The sequence below is a fragment of the Tachyglossus aculeatus genome, chromosome 3, assembly GCF_015852505.1.
Source record: "Tachyglossus aculeatus isolate mTacAcu1 chromosome 3, mTacAcu1.pri, whole genome shotgun sequence".
Taxonomy (NCBI): domain Eukaryota; kingdom Metazoa; phylum Chordata; class Mammalia; order Monotremata; family Tachyglossidae; genus Tachyglossus; species Tachyglossus aculeatus.
Window position 1 is genome coordinate 87,584,306 of NC_052068.1, and position 27,435 is coordinate 87,611,740.

The 27,435-nt window shown below is 45.7% G+C and overlaps 1 protein-coding gene across 3 annotated transcripts in view; it reads right to left on the minus strand.

The window, feature by feature from the left end:
- Nucleotides 1-27,435, minus strand: part of CTIF (cap binding complex dependent translation initiation factor) — a 385,876-nt gene that overhangs the window by 116,712 nt on the left and 241,729 nt on the right. For 2 of the 3 annotated variants that reach the window (XM_038743777.1, XM_038743774.1), the window contains exons 8-9: nt 3,538-3,991; nt 478-777 (exon numbers count right to left, since the gene is read on the minus strand). In XM_038743777.1, the coding sequence (XP_038599705.1) occupies nt 478-777; nt 3,538-3,991 (754 nt within the window). The remainder of the gene's footprint in view (nt 1-477; nt 778-3,537; nt 3,992-27,435) is intronic. The other variant, XM_038743775.1, reaches the window with a different exon arrangement.

A 27,435-nucleotide genomic window follows, 5' to 3' on the forward strand; every position in this document is an offset into this window, starting at 1 on the left:
GGTACAGGTAACTAAAGAGACAGGAAGGCACAAAAAGGAAATGCATTGTCTCCCGCCTCATCTCTTCACACCCTTCCTCATTAAGTCACCAGCAAAGCTGTTACACATCTTCATCATACCTGATCCACAGGTTGGAGAGATGGGGGAACAGACCTCACAAAACAGCCTACAACGGTCCTCAACCATTCTGAGTAGGGGGAGATGGGGCGGGGGCAGTCTCCCCACTCCCCCAAATAGAAAGACAGCCTGCCCAGTGAAGGTTTAGTGCCTATAAAATTATATCGGTCTGTCGTAACCATGAAACACTTACACAAACAAACAAGAATCCTTCCCCTCTTCCTCTCCCTGCACACTTTTTTTTCTTTTCTATAATTAATTGGACAAGAATGGAACTTGGGAAAAGCTCAACTATGGTCAGAATTCATGGCCTTCTTTCTAGTAATAACACACTGGGAGCAGCTGCAAATATCTAATTACCTGCAGCATGTTGAGGAGAAGGCTCCGGAATTTGGTCCCCTCCACCATGAAGAGGGCCATCTTGTCGCAGAGCTTGGCGGCCGTGGAGGCAAAACTGCGGTCCGTTACCGCCTTCTGGTAGATGGTCTTGACGATCTCTCCCAGCATCTCCTCAGAGTTGGTGGAGTTCTGCGCTTCCTCCATGAAAGTGGTGAGCTTGGCGTCCACATCGCTGCTGTTGTTCCTCATGCTGTTCAGGATCTCGATCAGCTTGTCCATCTTGTTCCTCTGGGGGTTGCAGGTCTCCACTGCCACCTCATCCTGGAAGAGGGAAAAGAAGGGCAGGTGAGTGGGACTGAGGCTCAGGAAGGGAGTAGTCTTGTTGGTGGGTGTGAAGGAGAAGTTGAGGGGGACATAGCCTCAAACTCAACCTTTAGAGTTCTCATGTCCCTCAAATGTCCACTGACATACCATTTCCCTGGAACCACTGTCTAATCTGGTTCCAGAACCGGTCTGCTCTCTTCCTATCAGTGTCAATCCTATAATCCTATAATCCCTCTCCCTTAGAGTGAGCCTTGCTTCCTTTCCCTCCAAACTCTTCCTTTTTTTTTTGGTAATGGAATTTATTAAACACTCTCTATGTGCCAGGCACTGTACTAAGCACTGGGGCAGATATAATCTAATCAGGTTGGACACAGTCCCTGTCTCTCATAGGGCTCAGAGTCTTAATCCCGATTTTATAGATGAGATAACTGAGGCACAGAGAAGTTAAATTACTTGTCCAAGATTTCACAGCAAACAAGTGGTGGGGCTGGAATTAGAACCCAGTTCCTCTGACTCCAGGCCCGTGCTTTATACCCTGGGCTCCACTGCTTCTTTCCCTACTTTCCCATTCTTTACCAACTCTATACTCTCCCAAGCATTTAGTACAGTGATCTGCACTCAATAAGCACTCAATAATTATGATCGATTGCCCAGCTCCACTCCCAGAGACTCCGCTTCTGCCCTCTAAACATACACAACCATCCCATTTGCCCCCACCTACCCACTCACCTGCATCGATGATGACATATAAGAATCCTAGATTTCTAGTATCCTAAAGCAGGGGGATCTGAAAAGATCACCTTGCCCCAGCCCCTGTCTCCAGGCAGAACAAAAACTAAACCCCAGGCTGACCCATTAATGCTGCTGTGTGGTTTGGCACCTCCTCTGAGGTATCCATTTACCCCAATTTTTTGGAGATGGAGAAAGGGGAAGTTGGGCAGGGGTTGGAGATTCAGCCCTTGCCCTTTTCAGTGAGAGAAAAATGCATCTTGTCACCTGCAATTTTCCAAACTAAAAAATGTTAAATAATTCATTCTGGGTTACAGGAGAGGGGTAATGATAATTGGTGCTCTTCAGAAGGTAGGCGTCAGAAATATAAGGTCTGAAAGCTTTTTGCTGAAAGGTTACTTTACCCTAATCTCCCTATGGGAAGCGAGGAGTTTGTGTCTTTCATGTTCTGGGCCATCTGTCTCACATATCAAAGAAACTGGCATGAGTATTCAGCCCAAGTGTAATTATGAGTTGAAGCTGATTCTGCATGACTCCTACAACTGCCTCCCTTTCCATGAAAAACTTACCTTCAAGTCCACCTCCTCCAAGAAGTCTTCCTTGACAAACCGGACCAGCACAACCACAACCCAAACCTTTCTCTCACCTCTAATATTTCACTGGACCCCCCCCAGGGGGGTCTTTGGGGAAAGCCCAGGCATAACCAAGGAGACCCCCCACCCCCCTGACCCCAACACTTCAATGAGCTCAGGGTTCGGCTTGCAGGTCTCTCTGCCTCAACTTAAGCAGCCCCCAGATGCAGGCCAGGAAAGCTGATTGGAAAGACCCTGGATCATCTAGACCACTCACCTACAGCACAGGTAGCAGTGAGCTCCTGCTCAAGCGGTGCGACTGGGACAATGAGCTAATGAAATGTAAATTCTGCTCTCTCAGAAGTCCAATTCTGCTGGCTCTAGGAGGAAAATGAGTTTGCTTCTACTTAAGTAAACCTAACCCCTCACCTACGTCCATGAGTGAGCCTGAACTTCTACCTGCCAAATTCAGGTAAGAGGCTGGGGGAGAGAAGGGAGAGGCTTTGAGCACCCCCAATTGCCTCTGTGCAGCACCTTCCTTCCTTAGAGCTAGGAGCAGGAAGAAAGCATTTCAGAGCCAGACATGGTTGGCCCGGCCAATGCTGACCCTCATGGGCAAGCATATCTTGAAAGCTTACTATGGGTAAAATTTAGAAGACAGGATCCCTGGCCTCAGAGAGCTTACAGTCTGCTGAACCACTGGGCTCTTCTTCGAGTTCCAATGGGCCATTCTGGCCTGGCCTTCACCATCCTAGAGTTCTCAGTTTGGAGAGGGATGCAAAGTGGAAAAACTGATTTAGAAAACCGCATTCCGTTGCCTCCCAAAGACCCAAGAGGATCTGTGGGGTTTTCATAGTCATGGGACAATTCTTGGACTTCTTAAAAGGCATCAGGGACTGCTGTCCTGGTGGTGCCCAAAACCTGGGGCGGAGGCCCACGTGTAGACGTCTTCCACTTCTGAACTCATTGCCTCTACTGCTGGTTGTACTGTTTCCTCCTCTGCAAGTGCTCCAGGGAAATGGGGGTGGCTCTCTCTATCTCTGGGATCCTGACACCTACTGCAGGGTGGGACATACTGGCCCCCAAACTGCAAATTAACAAATTCCAGATTTTATGTCTCTATGCTCCTCTGCCAGAAGTAGTGTCGGAAATGATCAGGTCAGGGAGAGGAGGACAAGAACGTGATTCCCTTTATGGCCCTTCCTCCTCACTCCTTCCTCTCACTCTCCCCTTCTCCTTCCCCCGGGTAACATTTTAGTCTGCACCACTTTTCCCTCCAGCTACTTTTGGGGACTCCAATCCCCATCCGTAGTTGTTCTCCTTCTCTCGGGCTTCCTCAACCCTTCAACCTGTGAAGTCACATCCAACCTCTGCCTGGCCCAGTTTGAACTCTGATCACCTCCCATCTCCCCAGAACCACCTTCCAGGGTGCAAGAAACAGTGGACTGTTATTTACCGGTACCTTTTCCTTTAGTCTTCGCCGTAGCCTGTCTTTAGAGGACTGAAGCAAATTAATTTTGGGCCTCTCTCCGATCCGCTCGTGAAGACTGTCTTTCCGCTTGGTCTCCACCTCCTGACCGAACTGCTGGGACTGTCTCTCTGCCGCTTCAGGGCTCCGGTGCATCTCCAAGGGAATATGCACTGTGCACACGGAGGCGTCCTCGATTTTCAGGTTCTCAGTCTCTTTGGCGTTTCTGTGAGCGGTTTCCTTGTCACCCGGTGAATGCTTCTGGTTGCTGTGGTGCCACCTCCGGTTCTGGCTGTAGCCATGGTGACTCGGCCTCCCTGAGGAATGGGGCACCTGGCCTCCCTGGTAGGACTTTTGGTGGTCCCGGCTGTGTTTGGCACTGCCCTGTGGGTGGTCTGTGTGCTGCTGGGGCTTGTTGGTTCCTGGGGGACGCTGCTGTCGCCTGCAAACCCCAAAGTGGAGAGTTCAGTGCACAGAGACCCTCGACCTTCACCCTCCAAATTGATCAAGGACACACTTCCATCCAGTGCGGCGCCATGCCCTGTTCTTGCTATCCCTTTTATATCCCAATGAGTTTGGCTATTTCATCTCCATTACACCGACGGGGAAACTGAGGAAGAGAGAGATTGTGTGATTTTGCCCAGGTCACCCAGTGAGGTGAAGACTGAGCCGGGCTGAGAAACTCGACTATTGCAAGGAAGTGTCAGGAAAATGAGTACGATCAGGGCAGGAAAAGAACCAGGCAGTAAGTAGGAAACCACAAAGATGGCAGGGAGGTGAAAGACGGTGTGGCCAAGGTATATTTAATGTCAAAGAGTATTTTCTGGATTTTTTCTTAATAAATTCTGAAAATGATTTACAGAGTTCTTTGGAGCTTCCTTGCCTTTCTGAGAACAGGCAACAGTCCACCACTCCCAGTCTTTCCTCAGGGGCCTGACAGAGGATCTCTTATTTCCCCGCACCCTCTCTAAACTACTAATCAGCGGAGTGCTTGGGCTTTCCGAGGGGAAGGGGAACAAAAATGCTTTGCAGTCAATCACCTTACACTTCATCCAACCCCTCCAAGAGCTGGTTTTGGGATTCCTGAAGTTGGGGCTGATAGTCAGGGCTGGAGACAGCTGCTATCACATTTGAAACGATGGACACAACTGAGATGGGGGAAGTTCTTCCTGAAGGGGTGGAGGAATGTCAAAGGGCCAATACAATCCCTTTCCTCAAACCCCCTCCCTCCTCTCTCCACCTCCCTAGCGGGGAAAACTCTCTCACTGGACCTTTGTCCTGCACCTCTGGAATGCGGCTAATGGCATTCTTCCGAAAATGACAATAGGTCTGAGAAGGGTTGGGATAGATTCATGAATGAATGGCCCATAATGGGTGAATGTAGAGAAAGGGAAGAATGTGAACATGCAAAGTTAGAAAAACTAGAAGTCTCGGGAAGGGTTTGGGTTCACAGAAACCAGGTCCACGTGGACTATTATATTCACAAAGATGGATATAATGGACAGTTCTCATCTCTCTCCAATGACCATTTTCTCACACCCTCAAGATCATGCAATACTGCTTCTACAAACATCCTTAAGTTCCAGTGTTGGAGCAGAATACTGGATCAATGGATCAGTGAGAGTGCGAGGGTAAAGACAATAGAGAAGCAAAATATAAGTGGAAGCCCTATGAGAACAACAAGAACACTTAAACACTAAAACAGACTAAGATTAGACCATGTAGTTTATGTAGGTATATGTAAATTTTTACAGATGCCCTGTGAGGAAGAGCTGAATATTTGTATGCTTTCATTTCAGACTTGCGCACAGACTTGGATAGTATTCACTGTCAATAGTTTCATCTTTCAACCTCAAAGACAGCTACACAGATGTAAATTACATACCGCATTTCGTTTTGCTCCCACAACACATATCAATCAATCAATCAATCAATAATATATATTGGCACTAACTGTATGCAGGGCTCTGAAGTAGTCGCTTGAGAGAGTACAATAGCATTAGTAGACACAATCCCTCCCCTAAAAGGAGCTTACTATCTAGCAGGGGCAGAAAGACACTAAAATAAATTATAGGCAAGAGAAAGCAATAGAATATAAAGATACATAAATAAGTACAACACGGCAATGTGAGTACCCAAATACTTAGATGAAGCAGAATTGTTGAAGCCACAGTTATTGGGGGACATAGGTTGAGGAGATGAAAGATTAATTAGGGATGGCCTCCTGGAGGAGACATGATTTTGAAGTTCCTGCAAGATGGGATGAGCAATGGTCTCATAGATATGAAGTGGGAGGGAGTTCCAGGGTGGACAAAGAAAGAGACAAGAGATATGAGGAAGAAGCACAGTGAGTAGGTTGGCTTGAGAGGAGAAAACTGTGCTTAGCAAATACCATTATTATTATTATTATTATTATTATTATTATTATTATTATTATTATTACCAGCTGTGGCTTTTGATCTTAGATGTAGTTAGCAACCAACCCTTGTAAAGCACTATACTAGAATGCTGCTCTCTCCATTAGACCTTTTATGATCAAATGAGAACAGCATCATTGACAATGATCACATTCAAAGTCTTTAGAGATTTCAAATGCCCAACAAGGTAATCATGAATTCGTTGCCATTTGTTCCCATTTTACTGTCACTGCTCAGTCAGAGAAGCAGCAAAAGTTGAATGGCTAGAGAAAATGACAAGTGTAATAATAATAATGATAATAATAATGGCTGTTGTTAAGCACTTACTATGTGCCAAGCACTGTTCTAAGCGCTGGAGTGTAAGATGCCTTGGCCTCCATTTCCCTCCACTGACTCACAGGATAATTCAACAAAGACACAATGCTGACTGCTGCCACCAAGGTTTCTCAAAGGATAAACCCTGTCCCAACCCCAAAAGGTGGGGAAGGAAGGACAATTGAAAAGTATTTTGAGAAGCAGCATGGTGTAGTGGATAGGCCAGGGGCTTGAGAGTCAGAGGTCACGGGTTCTAATGCTCCACCACTTGTCGGCTGAGTGACCTTAGGCAAGTCACTTCACTTCTCTGTGCCTAGGTTACCTATCTAGGTTACCTATCTGTAAAATGGGGATTAAGACTGTGAGCCCCATGCAGGACACAGATTGTGTCCAACCTGACAACGCTGTATCTACACCACCATTTAGTAAAGCGCCTGGTGCATAGTAAGTGCTTAACAATTACCATTAAAAGAAAACAAAAACAAAGCACTGTGTGACTGAGAGAAGACCAAAGTAGCGAAAAGGCTCAGTCAGTAACTGATAACTACTTTTTATGGTATTTGTCCTGTCTCATATGTGTCCCATATGGGCTCACAGTCTTAATCCCCATTTTACAGATGAGGTAACTGAGGTCCAAAGAAGTGACTTGCCCAAGGTCACCCAGAAGACAAGTGGCAGGAACAAGATTAGAAATCAGGTCCTTCTGACATCCAGACCCAAGCTCTATCCACTAGGCCACGCTGCTTCTTTGTGCCTTCCCAAACTTCCCACCATCTTGCAGTTGCATCAGTCCGAAGGACTGCTGTCTTCTGCTGGTCTCCACCTATGGCTCTATTTGTGGAGGTAGGAAGTTGGAATGGATCCAGGACACTCCTGCAGGCTCCAGTGGGATATAATCCCTCAGCTCACAAACCCATTTTATAAAAAATGGTACTTGTTAAGTGCTGACTATGTACCATGCACTCTATTAAGCAGTACGGTACATACAAGACAATCAGCTCACAGTCTTAATCCCCATTTTACAGATGAGGTAACTGAGGCCCAGAGAAGTGAAGTGACTTGCCCAAGCTCACACAGTAGGCAAGTGGCAGAGCCGGCACTAGAACCCAGGTCTTCTGATGCCCAGGCGGGTCTCTTTCCCTAAGCCATGTTGCTTTGCCATTTGGGTGGTTCCAGGTCAAGAGCTCCTTTCAAATCCCAGTTTTTGAAGAAATCTGGAATTCCTGGTCCCTCTTGGGCTCAAGCAGCCAATGTAATGATAATGATGACAATAATAATTGCGGTATTTGTTATGCACCAGGCACTGTACTAAGTGCTGGGGGATGGATACAAGCAAATTGGGTTGGACACAGTTCCTGTCCTATGTAAGGCTCAAAGTCTTAATCCCTGCTTTACAGATGAGGTAACTGAGGCACAGAGAAGATAAGTGACTTGCCTAAGGTCACACAGCTGATAAGTGGCACAGTCAGGATTAGAACCCAGGTCCTTTTGAGAGGCAGGTTCAGGCTTCTAGCCACTATGCCATGTTGGCCTTGCAAATAAGCAAAACAATTTGCCAGCCCAGACAAATTTTTCAATGGGTCTGGTCTCTCCCACGATCATGATAAGCAGCATGGCTTAGTGGAAACAGCCTGGGCTTGGGAGTCAGAGGTCGTGGGTTCTAATCCCAGCTCCGCCACTTGTCAGCTGTGTGACTTTGGGAACGTCACTTCACTTCCCTGGGCCTCAGTTACCTCATCTGTAAAATGGGGATTAAGACTGTGAGCCCCATGTGGGACAACCTGATTACATTGTACCTACCTCAGGGTTTAAAACAGTGCTTGGCACATAGCAAGTGCTTAACAAATACCATTATTATTATTATTATGATGATGCAAACGAAAGGAGTAGTCACCCCCTAGGCAGGAAGGCCAAGTTCTCTTTCCCAGCCTAGCAGAAGTTTTTTTAGCTCCAGCTCCTTAAGGGGTGACAGAAGTTATCATCTATATGGGATATGTATGTATCACCTTAAGAAAACCAAGGGAGTCCAACTCTTTTGCCCATCTGCACAAAGATTTTGCTGCAACATCATGTTTGTTAACAGTCATGTGAGATGAAATTAAGTGACTCCCCATGGGAGAGAAATAACTATCACTGCTCCGAGCAGTTTCACAGAGTCATGCACTTTGGGGTTTTATTTTCCCCTTCCTTTTCTGTAAATATATGAAACCGAAGAGCCAATCTGCTTGTTGTGTTGGGGAGGAAGTGGCCATTCACAAATATTTTTCAATGGTCAGCAGGTAATCGGTCTCCGAGCTTTTCTGCCAAACCAACCTGCTCATCAAAACTGTATTTCTTGGCCTCGGATTTCATCCAAGGCTACATTTGGGGCCAACTGGCTATTCACCATAAGGCTGTGGGCTTATGTTTGGCTCTGCAGAAAGAGGGCAGCCTTTGGTGATCAGTGGCAGTGGAAGGAATTTGTGTTGCGTCTCAGATCTTTGAATCTAGGTTTCAGAGACACATTAGACACATACTTTTGCAAAACTGCAAGGCAAAAGAGAGAAAAAAAACCCAAACCACCCTTCCTGTTTGTTACAAGTTATAATCTCTTTACCCACGAAGATTTTCCAACCAAAGAGGAGATGACTGTGAGATAAAATTCATAGTTCATTTGTGCTTGCAACACCTGCTGCTAGGAAAATAATGCACCAGGACTTGTTATTTAGTGCCTTTTTCCCCTGTTGGGCTTACTCCCCTCCTCCTTCCCCGCAACACACACACCCATCTAGGATCCTGAAATTAGATCCTTTTTGCTTGGATTTTTGGTTTCCTGAATCCATTTTATTCTTTGGGTCCCGGGAACAATATCTTTGTGTTTGGGTCCAGTACTTTTGGGGTTTTCCAATCTACTTAAAAATGGATTGAACTGAAAACAGAATATAGAAAAACATCTCTATGCATTTCACATTTCAGAGCACAATCTCCTCATTACGGTTCTTCCAATGGTGCTCATTTTACCACATAATTTGTAGGTCTGCTCCAGAATTTTAGAAAGCAAAATTCCTTGGGAAAGTGGTTTGAAAAATATGTATGTGCTCATATTTCTTGATTCAAAGAAAAATAGGGCTGCTTATTATTTCAATTTAGGTGCTCCCATTTGGCCTATCTACATTCTTCTTTCCTGTCCCTCTGTGTCAACTAAACACTTGCTTGGCTGTGTACCCATTAAGCACTTTGATTCTCACCCAATTCCACAGGATTTATGTAAATATTCTTCTACTTTATCCTCTCCCCTATCCATAATCTATTTTAATGTCTGTCTCCCTTTGTAGACTGCAAGCTCCTTGTGGGCAGGAATCAGGTATATCAACTCTGTTCTATGTACCATCCCAAGCACTTATCCCAGTGCTCTGCACACACAAGCGCTCAACAGACACCACTGATTGACTGTCAAGTGAGTAGCACATTCACTATCCCTGCCTGCATAAGACTCTGGGACTGCAGAGGAAGAACTACAATAACATCCGGTAGAGGCCTCAATAATGGTCAGCAGTGTGGCCTAGTGGAGTCAGAAGACCTGGATTCTAATCCTGTCTCTGCCACTTGCCTCCTGCGTGACTTTAGGCAAGTCACCTCTTTTCTGTGCCTCACTTTTCTCATCTGTCAAATGAGAATTCAAACCTGTCCTCCCTCCCCATTAAGACACTACAACCCCATGTGATACAGGGACTGTGTCTGACCTGATTGATTGCCTTGTATCTAACCCAGCACTTAGTTCTCTGCTTGGCACGTGGTATACACTTAACAAATACCATCACAATTATTTATTATTAATTCTCTGAGGTGGCTGCCTTCAAGGGCTTTTCCAGTGTTTGCAAAAACTCAGCAAAGAAAAGGGTTAGTATAAACTGGGGGTGGGGGAATTATAATAGAAGCTGGGGCTGAGGAGGGGGGGAATGACTCTGAGGCCAGTGGACTGATGTGGTCTAATGATTTCAATGAACTTGTTGCCTCTGGGATGCACTGTACTCAAAATAACCAACTGAACTAAAGAACATTTCCCACTCCTCTGAGAAGGGCCTGTATAAATTCTAGGGTTTCTAAGTCAGCGTTTTGCAGTGCTTATTCCTAGAGAGCAAAATCTGGATGTGTTTCTATGCCTGGTACAGTACTCACCAGAATCCCATCATTCATTCATTCATTCATTCATTCATTCAATCACATTTATTGAGCGCTTACTGTGTGCAGAGCACTATACTAAGCACTTGGGAAGTACAACAGGCAGGTCACTAAAGGAATGCCACTAGATGATGATGATGATGATGCAGCAACAATATTCCTTCCACTGCTCTGAAAGCAGGATGAGGCTTTGGGGGCAACTATTTTGAAGGGTCTCATTAAAGTAGCATTATAACAAACTAAACTCAAGGTTTTCAGTGGGGAGGCCCCAGCCTTCTTCTTCCTCCCCTCTCTTTCCCAGAGAGGCAGTGGAGTTCAGGTTAGGAGGAGTTGAAGAAAGAACCAAAGCTTGGTTTGCCTTCTGGAATGTCTGTTTCCCCTCCTTTCTCTGGGTCTGTGAACCACTTGGGAAGAAGTCGAAAGAACAGGGGGCTGGGAGTCAGAGGACCTGGGTTCTAATCCCAGCTCCACCAGTGGTCACTGGGTGACCTTGGACAAATCACTTCACTTCTCTGTGCCTCAGTTCCCTCTTCTGTAAAATGGGGAGTCCATATTTATCCTCTCTCCTACTTACACTGTGACAGCATCTGCATCCAACCTGATTAACCTGCATTTACCCCAGTGCTTAGAACACAGCTTAACACATGGTAAGTGCTTAATAAATACCATAATTACCATAACTATTACTATCATTTTGGCTATCTGGTTTTTCTCTCTCCATCCTATATTCATTTTGGTTGTGAATCTCTTGCTTGTATTTTGATGCTTCTTCAAATTGAGCCTCCAATCATCTCTGGCTCTAGCTGCTATTAGCAAATGAGCAGCTCCCTCCCTACAGTCAGTCAGTTGGTCAGCCAATCGTATTTATTGAGTGCTTACTGTTTGCAGAGCGCTGTACTAAACGCTTGGGAGAGTCCAGTATAACAATATAATTGACACATTTCCTGCCCATGGGTTTAAAATCTAAAGAGGAAGACAGACAATAATATAAATAAATAAATTACAGAAATGTACATAAATGTTGTGGGTCTGGGAGGGGGGATGAGTAAAGGGAGCAATCCAGAGGCATGCAGAAAGGAGTTGAAGAAAGGGAAAAGGGGGTTTAATTAGGGAAGTCCTCTTGGAGGAGACTTGGGCAATTAGTCGACAGTGAGATAGACGAGGTTGAGGTACATTGAGAAGGTTGGCACTAGAGGAGCAAACTGTGAGGGCTGGGCTGTAGTAGGAGAGTAGCGAGGTGAGATAGGAGGGGGCAAGGTGATTGAGTGCTTTAAAGCCAATGGGGAGGAGTTTCTGTTTGATGCGAGGGTGGATGGGTAACTGCTGGGGTTCTTGAGGAGTGGGGAAATATGGACTGAACGATTTTTCTAGAAAAATGATCTGGGCAGCGGAGTGAAGTATGGACTAATGCGGGGAGAGACAGGAGGTTGAGAAGTCAGCAAGGAGGCTGATACAATAATCAAGGCGAGATAGGATAAGTGATAAGGTTTAACGTGGCAGAAGTTTGGATGGAGAGGAGAGAGAGGATTTTACGTATGTTCTGAAGGTGGAACCGAGAGGATTTAGTGATGGATTTAATGTGTGGGTTGAATGAGACAGAGGAGTCAAGGATAAAGTCAAGATTATGGGCTTGTGAGACAGGAAGGATGGTGGTGCTGTCTACATTGATGGAAAAGTTGGAGGGAGGACAGGGTTTGGGTGGGAAGATAAGGAGTTCTCTTTTAGACAAGTTAAGTTTGAAGTGTCAGAAGAACATCCAAGTGGAGATGTCTTGAAGGCAGGAGGAAATGTGAGCCTGGAAAGAGGGCGAGAGATCAGGGCTGGAGATGTAGATTAGGGTATCAACCGCATTGAGGTAGTAGTTGAAGCCATGTGAGTGAATGAATCTATGGTTTCCTTTCTGGAGGGCAAAAAGTGGGGAATGAAAAAGAGTCAGGTGACAGTGGAACGACAAAAAGATAGAAAAGCCACTCTAACACACACACACGCATACATGTGGTAAGGGGGACATGGTAAGGTATAGATAGCACCACCATCCTTCCTGTTTCACAAGCCGTTAACCTTGGCTTTATCCTTGATTCCTCTCTTTCATTCAACCCACATATCCAATCCATCACTAAATCCTGGTTGCTATTTAAACCTTGTCTTCTGTTCCAAGTACTTCACATTAAAACTCACTTCTCCTCAGAGGCAGAACACTTGAGTGATTACAGAACCGGACTGGTAGTCCAGGAGAGCTGGGATGAGGTCATTCCAGCTCTGTTACTGTATCCACTTGGGCAAATCATTTAACCTTTCTGTGCCTTAGGTTTTTCCAAAGATGAAATGGGGATCATTTCTACCCCTCTCGAGAGAACAAATGCACTGACAGAATTCCCTAGAGGACCCCAAGGCCTGGCTCAGGCTGGAAATTTTAGGAGGCACCCCTGGCCTGACCCTGCTTGCTACCCAAGAGACTCCATGGGCCTGAATGGTCTGTGGCCACAGACTCTACCCGTTTTCCGTACCAGCCTTCTTGTTATGTGTGTGAGGGGGCTGGCTGAGAGAGTGTGGATGGCTCTGTATGCATCATCACTACTGCAGTACAAACAACTCAAGCAGGCATCCTGCTGGCAATACAACATGAACACGGGTTTGACACTTGCACCCATGGTCATCATCAATGGTATTCACTGAGCACTTAACATGTGCAGGCACTAGGCTAAGAGCTTGGGAGAGTACAATACCACAGAGTTGGTAGACACGTTCCTTGCCCGTAACGAGCTTACAGTCTAAAGGGTGCAATCTCACTGTCATCAGCGATGGGTTTGAATCAAAGGACAAACTCCTCCAAGAGGCCTCCCCAACCTAAACCCAGATTTCTCCTACTCCCCCTCATCTGTGTTGTCCTTGCATTTGAATTTGTGTCCTTTACTCACCCTACCCTCAGCCCCAAGGAACTTACTTGCATTTCCATAATTTATTTTAATTTCTGTCTCCCCGTCTAGACTGTAAGCTCCTTGTGGGAAGGGAACATGAACTCTCCCAAGCGTTTAGTACAGTGCTCTGCACACAGTAGTTACTCAATAAATATCACTGATTGATTGGCTGATTAAAAAAAACTCTCTCACATGTGTACTTTCTCTCTCTCTCTCTCTCTCTATTTTTCCAGTGCTCACACTCTCTCAACTCCCTCCCACGGAGAAGGCTGGGGATGGAAGCAGAAGTATCGAAGCTGCTGACAAATGTCGTGTCCAGGCAAATGACTAAGTCCATGCCAAGACAGATGAGATAATAGTTCTGCAAGGACGCTCTGCTCTGAGGTAAAATGTCTCAGAACCCTAAGATATTATTACAGCACTCTATGAGGTGGGGATCGATCTCATTTTTCAGAAAGAGAAACTGGAGCCCAGAGAGGTTAGGTGACTTGCCCAAGGTCACACAGCTGTAGGCCTTTTGGCTTCTAGTTCAGTAATGCTTCCACCAAAATATCCTACCTCCCATGATTATAGTAATTATTATAATGAGTGGGTTGGCCCCAAAATATCACAGGTGTGGAGGAAAATGTGCTGATCAGGCATGTTCTTACAAGGCAGGACAGGAGGCAGGTGACTGATGCTTTGAAATTGGCCAGATCCCACCTAGGAGTCAATCACTGCATGATAGTTCCTCAGCTGAAAGTGGCTGAACTGTGGCAGTACTACCTGTGGCCTGGAAGTTAATGCGCCTCCCTGGGGGCTTGGACTTCCTGGAGTCACCTTGACTCCTGAGCAGGATCTGGCTAACAACAGATGGCCTACAGGCAAACTGCAGGTGCCCCAAAGCCGGAGGCAGGCTTGAGGGATCTGGGGTGAGAAGATGGAAAGTGGGGTGGAAGGGAGGCCCTTTGATCAAAGATGGGGGCACCTCTTGACCCTAAGCTCTCAGGGCTCTGTGGGATGGGGATGACCTGTGAGCCACTTGAATAGTCAGTTAGTCAATCATACTTGTGGAGCACTTCCTGTATACAGAGCACTGCACTCAGCCCTTGGAAGAATACAATAGAACAATATAACAAACACATTCCCTGCCCATAATGAACTTACAGTCTAGAGGGGGGAGACAGACATTGACATAAATAAGTACAATTAGAGATATATACATAAGCGCTGTGGAGCTGGGGGGGGGGAGCGGGGATGAATAAAGGGAGCAATTTGAGGTGACGCAGAAGGGAGTGGGAAAAGACGAAAGGAGGGCTTAGTCAGGGAAGGCCTCTTGGAGAAGATGTGCCTTCGGTTACAATTGAACCATTTCATGAGCTCTACATCACATGAGGTGAGACAGGGCTGGAGCTAGGACTGAGCCCAGCGTCACAGATGCCTGCCCTGGTATGGGAGTCCCAAGATGGGGGCTGCTTAGGGTAAAGTGAGAGGGTGGCTGACCGCAGTGGGGGCTTCTGGGACAGCTGAGAGATTTGAAACCTTGCTCTTCCTTATCATGTTTGTTGCCATTTTTGTCTTTGGTAGTATCATTTTTCTTTCCCTACGTGGCTGTTGCCACCCTTCCTCTCCTCCCTCCTTGTTTTTGAGCCCTTTGGGGACGTAGGACCATGTCTCTACCTCATCTGGGTATTTTCTTAGTACTGTGCTTTGTGCAGAGTAAAGGCTTAATAAATACAACTTACTCTTACTACTGCAGGGCATAGGCAATCCATCATCATCTTGAAGGTCTTGTGTAAATGTCTATTCTAATATTGATAATAATAAGTGTGGTTTTTTGTTAATCGCTATGTGTCAAACACTGTGCTAAATGCTTCGGCAGACACAAGATAATCAGGTCCCACATGGGGCTCACACTCTACGTAGGAGGGTGAACAGGTATTGGATCCCCATTTTACAGATGAGGGAACTGAGGCACAGAGAAGTTAAGTAGCTTCCTCAAGATCTCACAGCAGGTAAGTGGCAGAGCTGGGATTAGAACCCAGGTCCTCTGGCGTTCTGGTCCAGTTTTCCATTAGGACATGCTGCTTCAAATATATATTCACTTATTGCTTTGACTACTCCTATCAATACTTTTATGTTGTTTTTCTTCCTCCAGTAGAGTGTAAACTCAGTGTGGGCAGGGAATATATCACTTCTTTTTGGTGATTCATAAGTTTCTACTATAGTGCTCAATAATAATAATAATAGCATTTATTAAGCACTTACTATGTGCAAAGCACTGTTCTAAGCACTGGGCTACTAGTTCTACTACTAGTACACCACCACCATGGGATGTTAGCACCAAACACGATGCTGAGGGGTCTTCAGAGCTTGTGTGAGTCTGGCCCTAAAGGACCCTCAAAACAAGGCTTCAGCTGAGGGATGGGGGTGTTGGGTGGTGTGTGTGTGTGTGTGTGTCTGTGTGTATGTATTTGTGTGCAGAAACAATTCTTTGGGAGTTGTGCATGGGAGTCTACTCTCCTCTTCATCCATGGGAAGCAGCATGGCCCAGTATATAGGGCATGGGGCTGGGAGTCAGAAGGAACTGGGTCCTAATTGTGGCTCTGCCACATGTCTGAACTTGGGTAAGTCACTTTACTGCTCTGGGCCACAGTGACCTCATCTGTAAAATGGAGATTAAGACTGTGAGCCCCATGTGGGACAGGGACTGTGTCCAACCTGATTAACTTGTATCTACCCCAGCGTTTAGAACAGTGTTTGCCACATAGTAGGCTTAACACCTACTATTATTATTATTATTATTATTATTATTATTATTATTATTATTTATCCTCTGCCCTCAGGAGGGCTCTGGCTCAGACCACGGGTTGACCCTCACTGCCATGTGGCCAGAGAGGGGAGCACTGTCCCTGAAGCCCTTTGCCAGAAAGCAGGCCAGAACCCGATTCAGGGCCAAAGGGGCTCAGCCCAAAGCTGCCCAGCCCAATGGGTGGCTTCAGGAGGTGAACTCACCCTCACCGGAAACACTGGTGGGGAGGCGGGAAAGGCAGGATGGAGGAAAGAAGAAAGGCAAGGAAATGCCAAAACCCGCCTAGAGGTTTGGAAACACGATTACATTGTTTGGGGGATACGCAGGGAGGGCTGGGTTGGTTTGGACGAGGTGTTATATGCTGAGGTTTTCAGATCTTGCCTTGCAAACACAAATCCACTTCATCTCTGGAAAACCGCAAAAGCCACAGGCAGCCGTCCATTTCCATCTGGGTTGTGAATAATTCTCTCCCTGCCACAACTGCCGCTCCACATGATTCACATCCCCCTACAATTCGCTTGAGAAACTCCAGATTCCCAGGTTGAGATTACAGCCATCTCAACCCCAGGCCTCCCTCACCTCTACGGCAGTGTAGCCATTCACCCAAGGAGAGTTCTGCTCTCGCTGGTAAGTACCAAGTTAGGACCTAGGGCCATCTCAGGCCTGGCTGAAATGGTATCATTTGAGGCGCCCTGCTCCCTCGTGGGTGTTCTGTCTGTTGGATGCTGCATTGTTTTCCTTTGGCTTGCTTGTTCTACAGGAAAGGACACCGTGGCTTTAGTTTGAGTTCTGCTGCTGACTTAGTGGGTGACCTGGAGCCCAGCCCATCACCTCTCTGTGCCTTGGTTTTTCCTACCTATTGCAAGGGCAGAGGTCTGGAGGAGTTAAATCTGGCCCTTGATACCTCTCAGGGATACTGGGAGGGTAATGATAAAGAAAGTGAAAAGCAGCATGGCCTAATGGATACAGCATGGGCCTGAGAGTCAGAAGGCCCTAAATTCTAATCCCAGCTTTGATTTGTCTGCTCTGTGACCTTGAGCAAGCCATTTAACTTCTAGATTCTAATCCCAGCTTCACCACTTGTCTGCTCTGTGACTTCGAGCAAGTCATTTAACTTCTCTGTGGCGCAGTTAATCTGTAAAATGGAGATTAATACTGTGAGCCCCAAGTGGGACATGAACTAGTCTAACCTGACTAGCTTATATCTACCCCAAGGCTTAGAATAGTGTTTGACATTTGGTAAGTGCTTAAAATTGTCATACAAAAGCCACTGCACAGTATTCTGGAGTGAACGGAAATGCCGCTTCACGTCCCCATCCTAACAACCTCATAACAGTGTCCTGAACATCTAAGGCACCAGGGATGTGTGCGTGTGTGTGTATGCGCGTGTGCGCATACACACGGGTGCAGCATCAAGGAGAGAGGATGGAGCAAGAGGGAGGGAGTATGGAGAGAGAGAGGGAGACTGGGTTCATCTAAACAGTCTTATCAGAGTTTCCCAGAACCCATGATTTCTTGTCCCTAAACAGAGACAGACCTGGAGAAACTGAGCCAGACACTCACTCTAACAATAGCAGTCAGACCTCCTCAGCTTTCCAATGTTTCTTTGGCCTGGGAAGCTGGCAGAAAAATAATGCAGTGATGAGGTTATTACTAATGAGCTGGAATCTCCCATTGGATTTAGTCAGGGGAAATAAACTGTGTCTGCTCCCTCCAGGCCCAGCAAAAGGATTCTACTGGATGTACCATAGCCTAGTGGATAGAGCATGGATCTGGGAGTAAGAAGGTTCTGGGTCCACTTAGCTGCTGTGTGACTCTAGGCAAGTCACTTAACTTCTCTGTGCCTCACTTACCTCATCTGTAAAATGGGGATTAAGACTGTGAGCCCCATGTGGGACAAGGACTGTGCCCAACCTAATTATCTAATATCTACCCCAGTGCTTAGTAGAATGCCTGCCACATAGTAAGTGTTTAACAAATACCATTTTAAAAAAACAAATCACTAGGATGTACAAAGTTGTCATTTATACAAGGTCATACAGGGGAGCTAGAATCCAACCATATGGTTCGACACCCAGTCCACTGTTTTCTCCATTTAGGCCACGTTCACATATCTGTATTTTTTTTCTACATCAACAGTTCCATCAGAAACAGCAGTGAAAAGAGCTCAGGCTTGGGGGACAGAAGGACCTGGATTCTAATCCTGGCTTTGCCACTTACCTGCTGGATGACCTTAGGCAAATCACTTAACTTCTCTGTGCCTGAATTTCCTCATCTATAAAATGGGGATTCGATAGCTGCCGCTGTTGTCACTCTTATTTAGACTGAAAGCCCCACATGGGTCTGATCTGATTAACTTATATCCACCCCAGTACTTAGAACAGTGCTTGACACATAGTAAGTTGCTTAACATATCACAATCAATTGTTATTTACTGAGGGCTTACCACGGGCAGAACACTGTTTGGGAGAGTACAACAGAAGAGAATTAGCACATATGTTCCCTACACATGATAAGCTTAGAGCCTAGAGGGGGAGACAGATATTAACACGAATAAATAATTTATAATATATAATTTAAAGATATGTACGAAGTGCTGTGGGGTTGGGGCGAATATCAAATGTCCACAGATCATAGAACAAAGTGCATAGAAGACAAACAGAGAGCAAGCCACCAAAAGAGGGCTTAGCTGGGGAAGGCCTCTTGAAGAAGATATGACACTAATAATGCTTTGAAGGTGGAAAGACTGGTCGTCTGGCGTATATGCAGCAGGAGGGAGTAGCAAATGTCATCCTCCTCCTCCTCCTCCTCATCCATCCATCCTAGGCATGTAGTTCCTCTCTTCTCTCACCTCCCACCCCTACTTAGCACCCTGTGAAACTGGAAAGGGTTAAAGAGTACCTGCTACATTTTTCCTTGTCATTAAGGACTCAGCCTTTTTCTCTGCCTGATTTCAGGGGTTGGTCTGTCACGTGCCTTGGCTTAAGTAAGCCTCAGGAACAGGGGTGTTGAACACTTAGTACAGTGCTCTGCACATAGTAATGAAGAAGGTTTTCATTTCAGAATGATCAACTTGACCTCGGAGCTCTGGCCCTAGATCCCCAGTGACAACAGGGTTCTTGAAAAAGGGGGAGTGAGAGGGAGGTTATGCTATTAGGGTCCCCTGGTTTTCTAAAGGCACAGACCACCTGCTTCACCCCTCTTACCATTCCCTATTACTCTGCCCCTTCTCTGTTTCTCCAGGCTGTGCCCTTCTTCACCTCTCATGAGCTAACTCATTCCCTAACTCTCCTCATGAGGACTAGTAACTCACTAATAACTTCATACTTGCAGAACAGCAGCAAGGAAGAAAAGTTCCTTCTAGTAATAATAATAATAATAATAATAATAATAATAGCATTTATTAAGCCCTTACTATGTGCAAAGCACTGTTCTAAGCACTGGGGAGGTTACAAGGTGATCAGGTTGTCCCACGGGGGGCTCACAGTCTTAATCCCCATTTTACAGATGAGGTAACTGAGGCACAGAGAAGTTAAGTGACTTGCCCAAAGTCACACAGCTGGCAATTGGCGGAGCCGGGATTTGAACCCATTACCTCTGACTCCAAAGCCCGTGCTCTTTCCACTGAGCCATGCTGCTTCTCTGTTCTTTTTTTTTTTTTGACCTCTGTGCCCTTTCGCCCAGAAAAGGAGACAGTGGTGTGGTCAAGAGCTCTGGACTGGAAGTCAGATGAGCCTAGTTTGAACATAAGCTACACCATTGTACTGCTTTGTGGCCAAGGGCAAGTCACTTAAACTCTCTGAATACCAGTTTCCTCATCTGCAAAAAGGGGATAATGGTAGCCGCCTTTCCTCCTACCTCACCGACTTGTTGCGAGGGCAAAAATGAGATCATTAATGTGAGAAGATTTTGGGAATTAAAACACGAAACTAAATGGAAGGTATTATTCAGAGGAAGCGAGGTCCCTTGCCCCACTCCTTCTGGATAACAGAATAATAATTGTGGGATTTGTTATGAGCTTACTATGTGCCACGCACTGTACCAAGTGCTCAGCAGATACACGAAGAAGAGTGTCTACTTCCACACACTTCGGCATGAGGACTCCACTTCCTGAAGCAGAAATTTGTCTTTTTTCCTTTTCCTGGTTTTTCACTGTCTAGATCTGGCACTTCCTTTAATCAATCAATGGCATTTATTTATTATGATATTTGTTAAGTGTTTATTATACGTTAAAAACCGTTCTAAGTGTTGGGGTTGATATAAGTTATTTAGGTTGGACACAGTACCTGTCCCGCTTGGGACTCACACTCTAAGTAGGAAGGAGAACTCTTACTCTGTGCAGAACATTGAACTAAGCACTTGAGAGCATACAATGTGATTGAGTTAGTAATCCTGATCCCTGCCCTCAAGGGGCTTGCAAGCTCCTTGCCCAAAGACTGAAGTCCAGGGAGGCTGTGACCACCCCAGCCAGCCTAAGCTCTGGGGAATCAGGATACCCTCTCTCTGGCTTCCTGCCTTTGGGGTGGTGCGGTGTGAGGGTTCTTAACTTTTTCCACCCTGCTCCTTCACTAGCACCTAGGGTCCTTTCCATACTGTACCCATGCCAACTAGGGCACTGCAAAAGGATGGGTATGCCATTGCCCTGTAGATTTGGTGTCACTTGTTGCTTCCAGACTGGTTATTATTATCAAGTGCTGCTGAGTTGTTTCTGATTCACAGTGACTTTCTGGTTATACTTTCTCCAGAATGCCCCATCTGCTGCCACACTCCGCAACCTTGTTACAGACTGGTATAGATTATGGATTATTAATATTAATGGCCACCTTCCCCTCTAGGCTGGAAGTTTGTTGCAGACAGGGAATGTGTCTGTCATATCGTACTTTCCCAAGCACTTAGCACAGTGCTCTGCACACAGTAAGTGCTTAGTAAATACGACTGAATGCTTGAATGCAGGGCTGGCTCATAGAGATGGGAGCCTTGTTTTGAAAAGGTCATTCTTCACTGGATCGATAGCTGACAAGGTGATATTTTTATCAGACAACCTCTAGGGTCAAGCCTTTGAATCTGCCCAGAGGGTGACTTCCGGAGAGGTTGCTGCCCACTGAAATGACCACTCTTGACGACCTATGCCCTGCTCTGATATTTCCGCTGTTTCTGGCTCCAGTCTGCCTGGATGTATTTTTTTTTTTGTTGTGGTTGTTATTGCTGTGGTGGTTCTTCTCTGTGTCTTCTGCTTTTCATTTTCTAAGGGAAGAAGACCCTCCCAATCTTAGGGGTGGCCTAAGGGGTGAGGCAGGATGTCTGGGAGCAAAATGATGGGTGCATTGCTGTGGATCAATGGTTTGGGGCAGTGGTTAGAGAAGCAGCATGGCCTAGTGAACAGAGCACAGGCCTGGCAGTCAGCGAACATTGGTTCTAATCCCAACTCCGTCACATGTCTGCTGTATGACCCTGGGCAAGTCACTTAACTTCTGAGGGTCTCAGTTACTTAATCAGTAAAATGGGGATTAAGACTGTGAGCCCCATGTGGGACAAGGACTGTGTCCAACCTGATTACCTTGTATCCACCCCAGAGCTTAAAACAGAGTTTGGAACAGAATAAGTGTTTGACAAATACCACTATTTTTACTATTATTTATTAGCCAATATAAGCACTGTGCTCAGTAATGGTTACCAAAAGGATGAAGGCAAAGTGGAATCAGCTGATGTTGAGGTGGCCTATGGTGGCACCTATTACCAGCACTTGCACAATGCCGGCCTCTTGGCGCAGGAGAATAATAATGGTATTTGTTAAGAGCTTACTGTTTGGTAGGCACTGTACAAGCGCTGGGGTGAATACAAGCAAATTGAATTGGACAAAGTCCCTATCCAACATGGGGCTCACATTCTTAATCCCCATTTTACAGATGAGGTAACTGAGTCACTCAGAAGTTAAGTGACTTGCCCAAGGTCACACAGCAGACAAGTGGTGGAGCCGGGATTAGAACCCATGATCTCCTGAGTTCCAGGCCCATGCTCTATCCACTACACCATCCTGAGAGGGTGTGGGAATCTTAGTGCAAACGACTAGTGCAAAAACAACTCAAGAGTATGTCCAGCTGCAGGAATGACATACTTTTTCCTTTTTAACCACCAGTGCCTCAGCGATGATCACTCCCAAGAGGACAGAGGACAGAAAATGGTGTCTTGCTGTATTTCCAAAGAGAAAGTGTGAAAGTGTGCAGGAAAATCCACCTGGGTTCTAATCCCAGCTCTGCCAGTTGTCTGATATGTGACCCTGGGCAAATCAGTTAATGTTTCTATGCCTCAGTTACCTCACCTGCAAAACGGGGATTCAATATCTATTCTCCCTCTTACTTAGACTGTGAGCCCCAGGTGGGACCTGATTATGTTGTTATATACCCCAGCACTTCGTAGTACAACGCTTGCCACATACTAGGTGATTAACAAATGCAATCATAATACTAATTATTATTACGATTATTATCTTTTGCTTCTCGGATCCTAAGCTTTCTCTACATCAGTCAGTCAATCCATGGTATTTAGAGAGCACTTACTGTGTGCACAGCAATATACTAAGCACTTGGGAATGTACAATACAATCAAGTTGGTAGACATAATTCCTGCCCATAAGGAGCTTACATCGGGGCTCTTGGAGTGTTGGATCGGGAAAGGCTTTCGGGCTATAAAATATTTTGTAGATAAATTAGTCAAGTCATGAATCCATTCAGCTAAAAAAGCAATGATATATGTTACGACTGATCACTGGTGCTTGGGGTCTTTTTTAACACCAACTTTTCCAGAAATTCGGTGTTCTGTTTCCACACAGGAATCATAACCTGAGGCTGCCATATTTCTTTGCTTCATGAGTTTGCCAGCTCCTTCCAGTATCCCCTAAAGAAATGAGACAGCACAGCTCTGGGCCCTCATTAACTCACTCTCTAACCTGACCTATGGATTTTTCTCCAGAAGAATTCAACAGAATTTACCAACTTTCCATGGACAATTCTCACACTTCATCTGGAGCGGAGAGTAGCATCGTCTCTGTGTTATGGAAGGGGAAACCAGAACCAGGAGCAAATAGCTGGAACACCAAAGGGTTGGGACAATGTGGAATGACTGCAGAAAGTGACGGATCACTTTCACTTGCAAGATCACTTGCAGACAGATAAAGCATGTATTCTTGCTTCCTCTACTGAGATGAGTACCTTCCCTCCCCACACTGAGTATCTCTGCTCCTGTCATGTACCATGAGTGCTGGGAAGGGAATATAAGTTGCTCCCATGTGCTCCTGGACCCTTCTATTCCCCCCATAGAACAACACCATGGAAACATGCCTTTCCTCCAGCCACCGACAGTCCCTGCTCTTAATAAATACCAATCAATGGTATTTATTAAGCACTTACTCTGTGCAGAACATTGTACTAAGTGCTTGGGAAAGTACAACGTAACAGAGCTGGTAGATATGTTCCCTGCCCAAAGTGAACTTGCAGTCTAGAAGAGCACATGCTCTGTGTATACCAGGCTGGGGATCAAAGCCGCTCCATGAACTCTTGGACCCCTCCATCACCGCTGAAAAAAGCACCATGTTAACCACTGCCTTCCTTCCTGTCACTGAGAATCCCTGCTACCAGTTTGCTACCACACACCTCCATCACCACCCAGACTGTGTGTTTGTGGCATGTATTAATGTTTCATCACTCTTGATGTGCCTTTTTTAAAAATGATATTTGTCAAATGCTTACTATGTGCTAAGCACTGTACTGAGATCTGGAGTAGATAGAAGATAATCAGGTGGACCCAATCCCTGTCCCACACAGGGTCACAATCTTAATTCCATTTTACAGATGAGGTAACTGAGGCACCAAAGAATGACTTAAGTGGCTTATCCACAGGCACACAGTAGACAAGTGATAGAGCAAGGATTAGAAATCAGGTTCTCTGGCTCCAGGCCTGGGTTCTTTCTACTAAGCCATGGAGCTTCTATCCCTTCTCCAATCCCTTCTCCCCACTTAAAATTTGAAATTTTGAGACCCAAAAGGGATGGGTACTGTGTATTAATGCCCACCGGTGTATTCTCTCTCAGTCCTTATTTCAGTGCTGTGCACAAAGTCAACACTTGCTGCTCCTACTGCTACTATTAATCAATCAGTTGTATTTATCGAGTGCTTTACTGTGTGCAGGTCACTCTTCTAGAAGCGTGGAAGAGTACAACATAACAGGGTTGGCAGATATGTTCCCTATCCCCAATGGGTTTACAGTCTAGAGGGAAAAATTCTACTACTACTACTACTACTCTGGAGTGCCTCCAGATTGACTGGAGCCTTGCTACCTGGTAGGGTATGGGTTAAGGGGAATCCATCCCCTCCTCAGATGCATGAGCACAGGGGAGGCAGCAGGAACAATGAGGAGAATAAAGAGAGTTTGGTGAGGAACTGTGCTTGTCTACCCTTTACTGGCTTATCCTGCCACATGATAGGTCTGATATGGATTCACCCCCAGAATCGAAATTAGACATCTGTCCCTAAATTCCCTCAAGACTCTAAGCTCTTTGTGGACAAGGAATGTGCCTACCAACCCCTGTTGTACTGTATTCTCTCAAGCGGTTAGTACAGTGCTCTGCACACCAAAAGTACTCTATAGGTATGACCGATTGATTGTCCCCAGTGGGACTTCAGTGGGGCCTCCCCCAGGTCAGCGGGCACCATGGTAATGGCAATTGGTTACGTGGCCATCCCAAGGGCTGCTGGGGAATCACGACTGGAGTTGGAGGCTAGGGCCTGGGTTTGGGGATTTCTCACCTCATTTCCAACTTGGCCCCAGGAGGACCCCATCCCATCTACCCCTTCTCAACCCTGGCACTTATTCACTTAAAACCTTGGGCTGAGGAGTCCGCTGTGACCTGGGGAACTTGGCTACCATTAGCCTTTCTCCCAGGTCGCTAAAAGAAGAAGATAAATGGAGAGGCAGCACCAGACAAGTTAAAATTTTTGAAAGATCAGTTACAGCACCAGTGGAATGGGAGCTGCTTTCTTCATTATTCCTTTAGCCAACTGGATTCATTTCACCCGATGAGAATAAGTCAGGGAGGACCAGAAACCTCCTATATCCCCATAAACAAACTGATTTCCCATTGCCCAGATTTTCTGAATTAAGTGTTTCACTTGGAAGGTTTAGCATGAAATCCAGGGTGACCCTTTGACACCAGAAATAACAGAACCCCTAGGGGCCAGAGACATATCCAGTGCAGCAAAGTTCAGCCCTTCCAAGTTCAAATCCAGTCCTCTCTCCTGCTGCTGCTAACTTGCAAACAACAATGTTTTAAGGGAGCACTTTTTTATGGTATTTCTTAAGCACTCACTACCAATCAATCAATCATTTTTATTGAGCACTTACTACGTGCAGAGCACTGTACTATGTGCTTGGAGAAGCAGTGTGGCTTAGTGGAAAGAGCCCAGGATTGGGAGTCAGAGGTCGTGGGCTCTAATCCCAGCTCCGGCACTTGTCTGCTGTGTGACTTTAGGCAAGTCACTTAACTTCTCTGTGCCTCAGTTACCTCATCTGTAAAATGGGGATGAGCCCCACATGGGACAACCTTGATTCCTTGTATCCCTCCAGTGCTTAGAACAGTGCTTGGCACATAGTAAGCGCTTAACAAATACCATCATCATCATCATCATCATCAATTTCCTTGCCCATAATAAGCTTACAGTTTAGAGGACTATGCATCAGAAACCGTTCTAAGCGCTGGGGTAGGTATAAATTAATTAGGTCACACACAGTCTCTGTCCTACATGGGAATCACAGTCTAAGTAGATGGGAGAGCAGGTTTTCAATCCCCATTTTGCAGTTGAGGGAACCGAGGCAGAGAAAAGTTAAGTAACTTGCCCAAGGTCACACAGCCAGCAATTGGCAGAGCCTGAATTAGAACCCAAGTCTTCTGACATCACCTCTTTCCTAGCTCAGAGGAGAGGCCTATAAGGGTCCACTCTACTTCTTCCCCCTGTCCATTTTTTTATGGTATTTGTTAAGTGCTTGCTGTGAGTGAAAGCAGGGTTCTAATTGCTGGGATAGATACAAGAAAATTAGGTTGAACTCAGTCCCTATTCTACATAGGACTCATAGTTTAAGTCAGAGAGAAGATTTAATCCCCATTTTACAGATGAGGTAATGGAGGCACAGAGAATGGAGGTCACAAACCAGACAAGTGGCTGAGCTAGTCCTTGGACTCTTCCCACTAGTCCATGTTGCTTCTCTTTCTTCCTCTCTTCCCTGCCCCTCAGAATAAATTTGGGGGTTTGCACATCAAGAGGGGATGTCAGCTTCCCAAAAATTCAGCCCAGGGGCACTGTGACATAGCAATGTAACAATGTGGCCTTCCTTGTGCACTTGCTGGGACTACAAGCTCCAGGAAACCCCATGTAAAATCTAATATGTTGGGTTCTAACAACTGGTTCCATTGGCTTCATCAATCAATCAATCAATCACTGCTTTTATTTAGTGCTTACTGTGTCAGAGCACTGCACTAATTGCTTGGGAGAGTGCAATTTAACAGAGTTGACCTCTCCTCTGCTGAGTCCTATGGCTCTTTTGTGTGGCTCTGCAAGCCCCTGCTCCCGAGCCACTTGGGTAATTGTATGGCATCAGAGTTGGCAGAAGGTAGACAGAGCCAGGTCTATCCCAGGTAAATGAGGTAGGCAGTGCCTACGGTCCACTTTCCCAAACAAGCCTCAGGAGCAAACTGACAATCACAAACCTCCAGCAGCTGAAAGGAAGTCATTTCCCCTTTGTTCTGGGTGATTTTTTTTTAGGGGGGCGTGGGGCAAGACAATTTTAGTTAAATCTGTTTGCATGATCACACTCTGGAACAGAGTCAAGGGAATGAATGTCTGAACATAATTAGAAGCACATTAAAACATATTTCTGTAAGTCAGGTCTCCCTGACTCCGAAAGTCAATTAAAATATATAATAAAAGCAAAATTGGCCCAGCAGGTGTAAGGCAAAGCCACAGACCCATCTGCAAATCAAATCATGTAACTCAGATTTCTCAGAAAAAGGAACAATAGCATTATAGCAACAATTATTAGTATCAACATGAATACAGCTGAGTGATTAAGAGGTACAGTATGTCTTTCCTGCTTGAGATGAATCCCCATGAAAGGGGAGAGCTGGGTATTTCCAAGGCATCAATATCCAATCAGTCAGTCAATCAATAAATGGTATTTACTGAGCACTTTACTAAGAGCTTGGGAAAGTACAATTCAACAGGGTTGATAGACACGA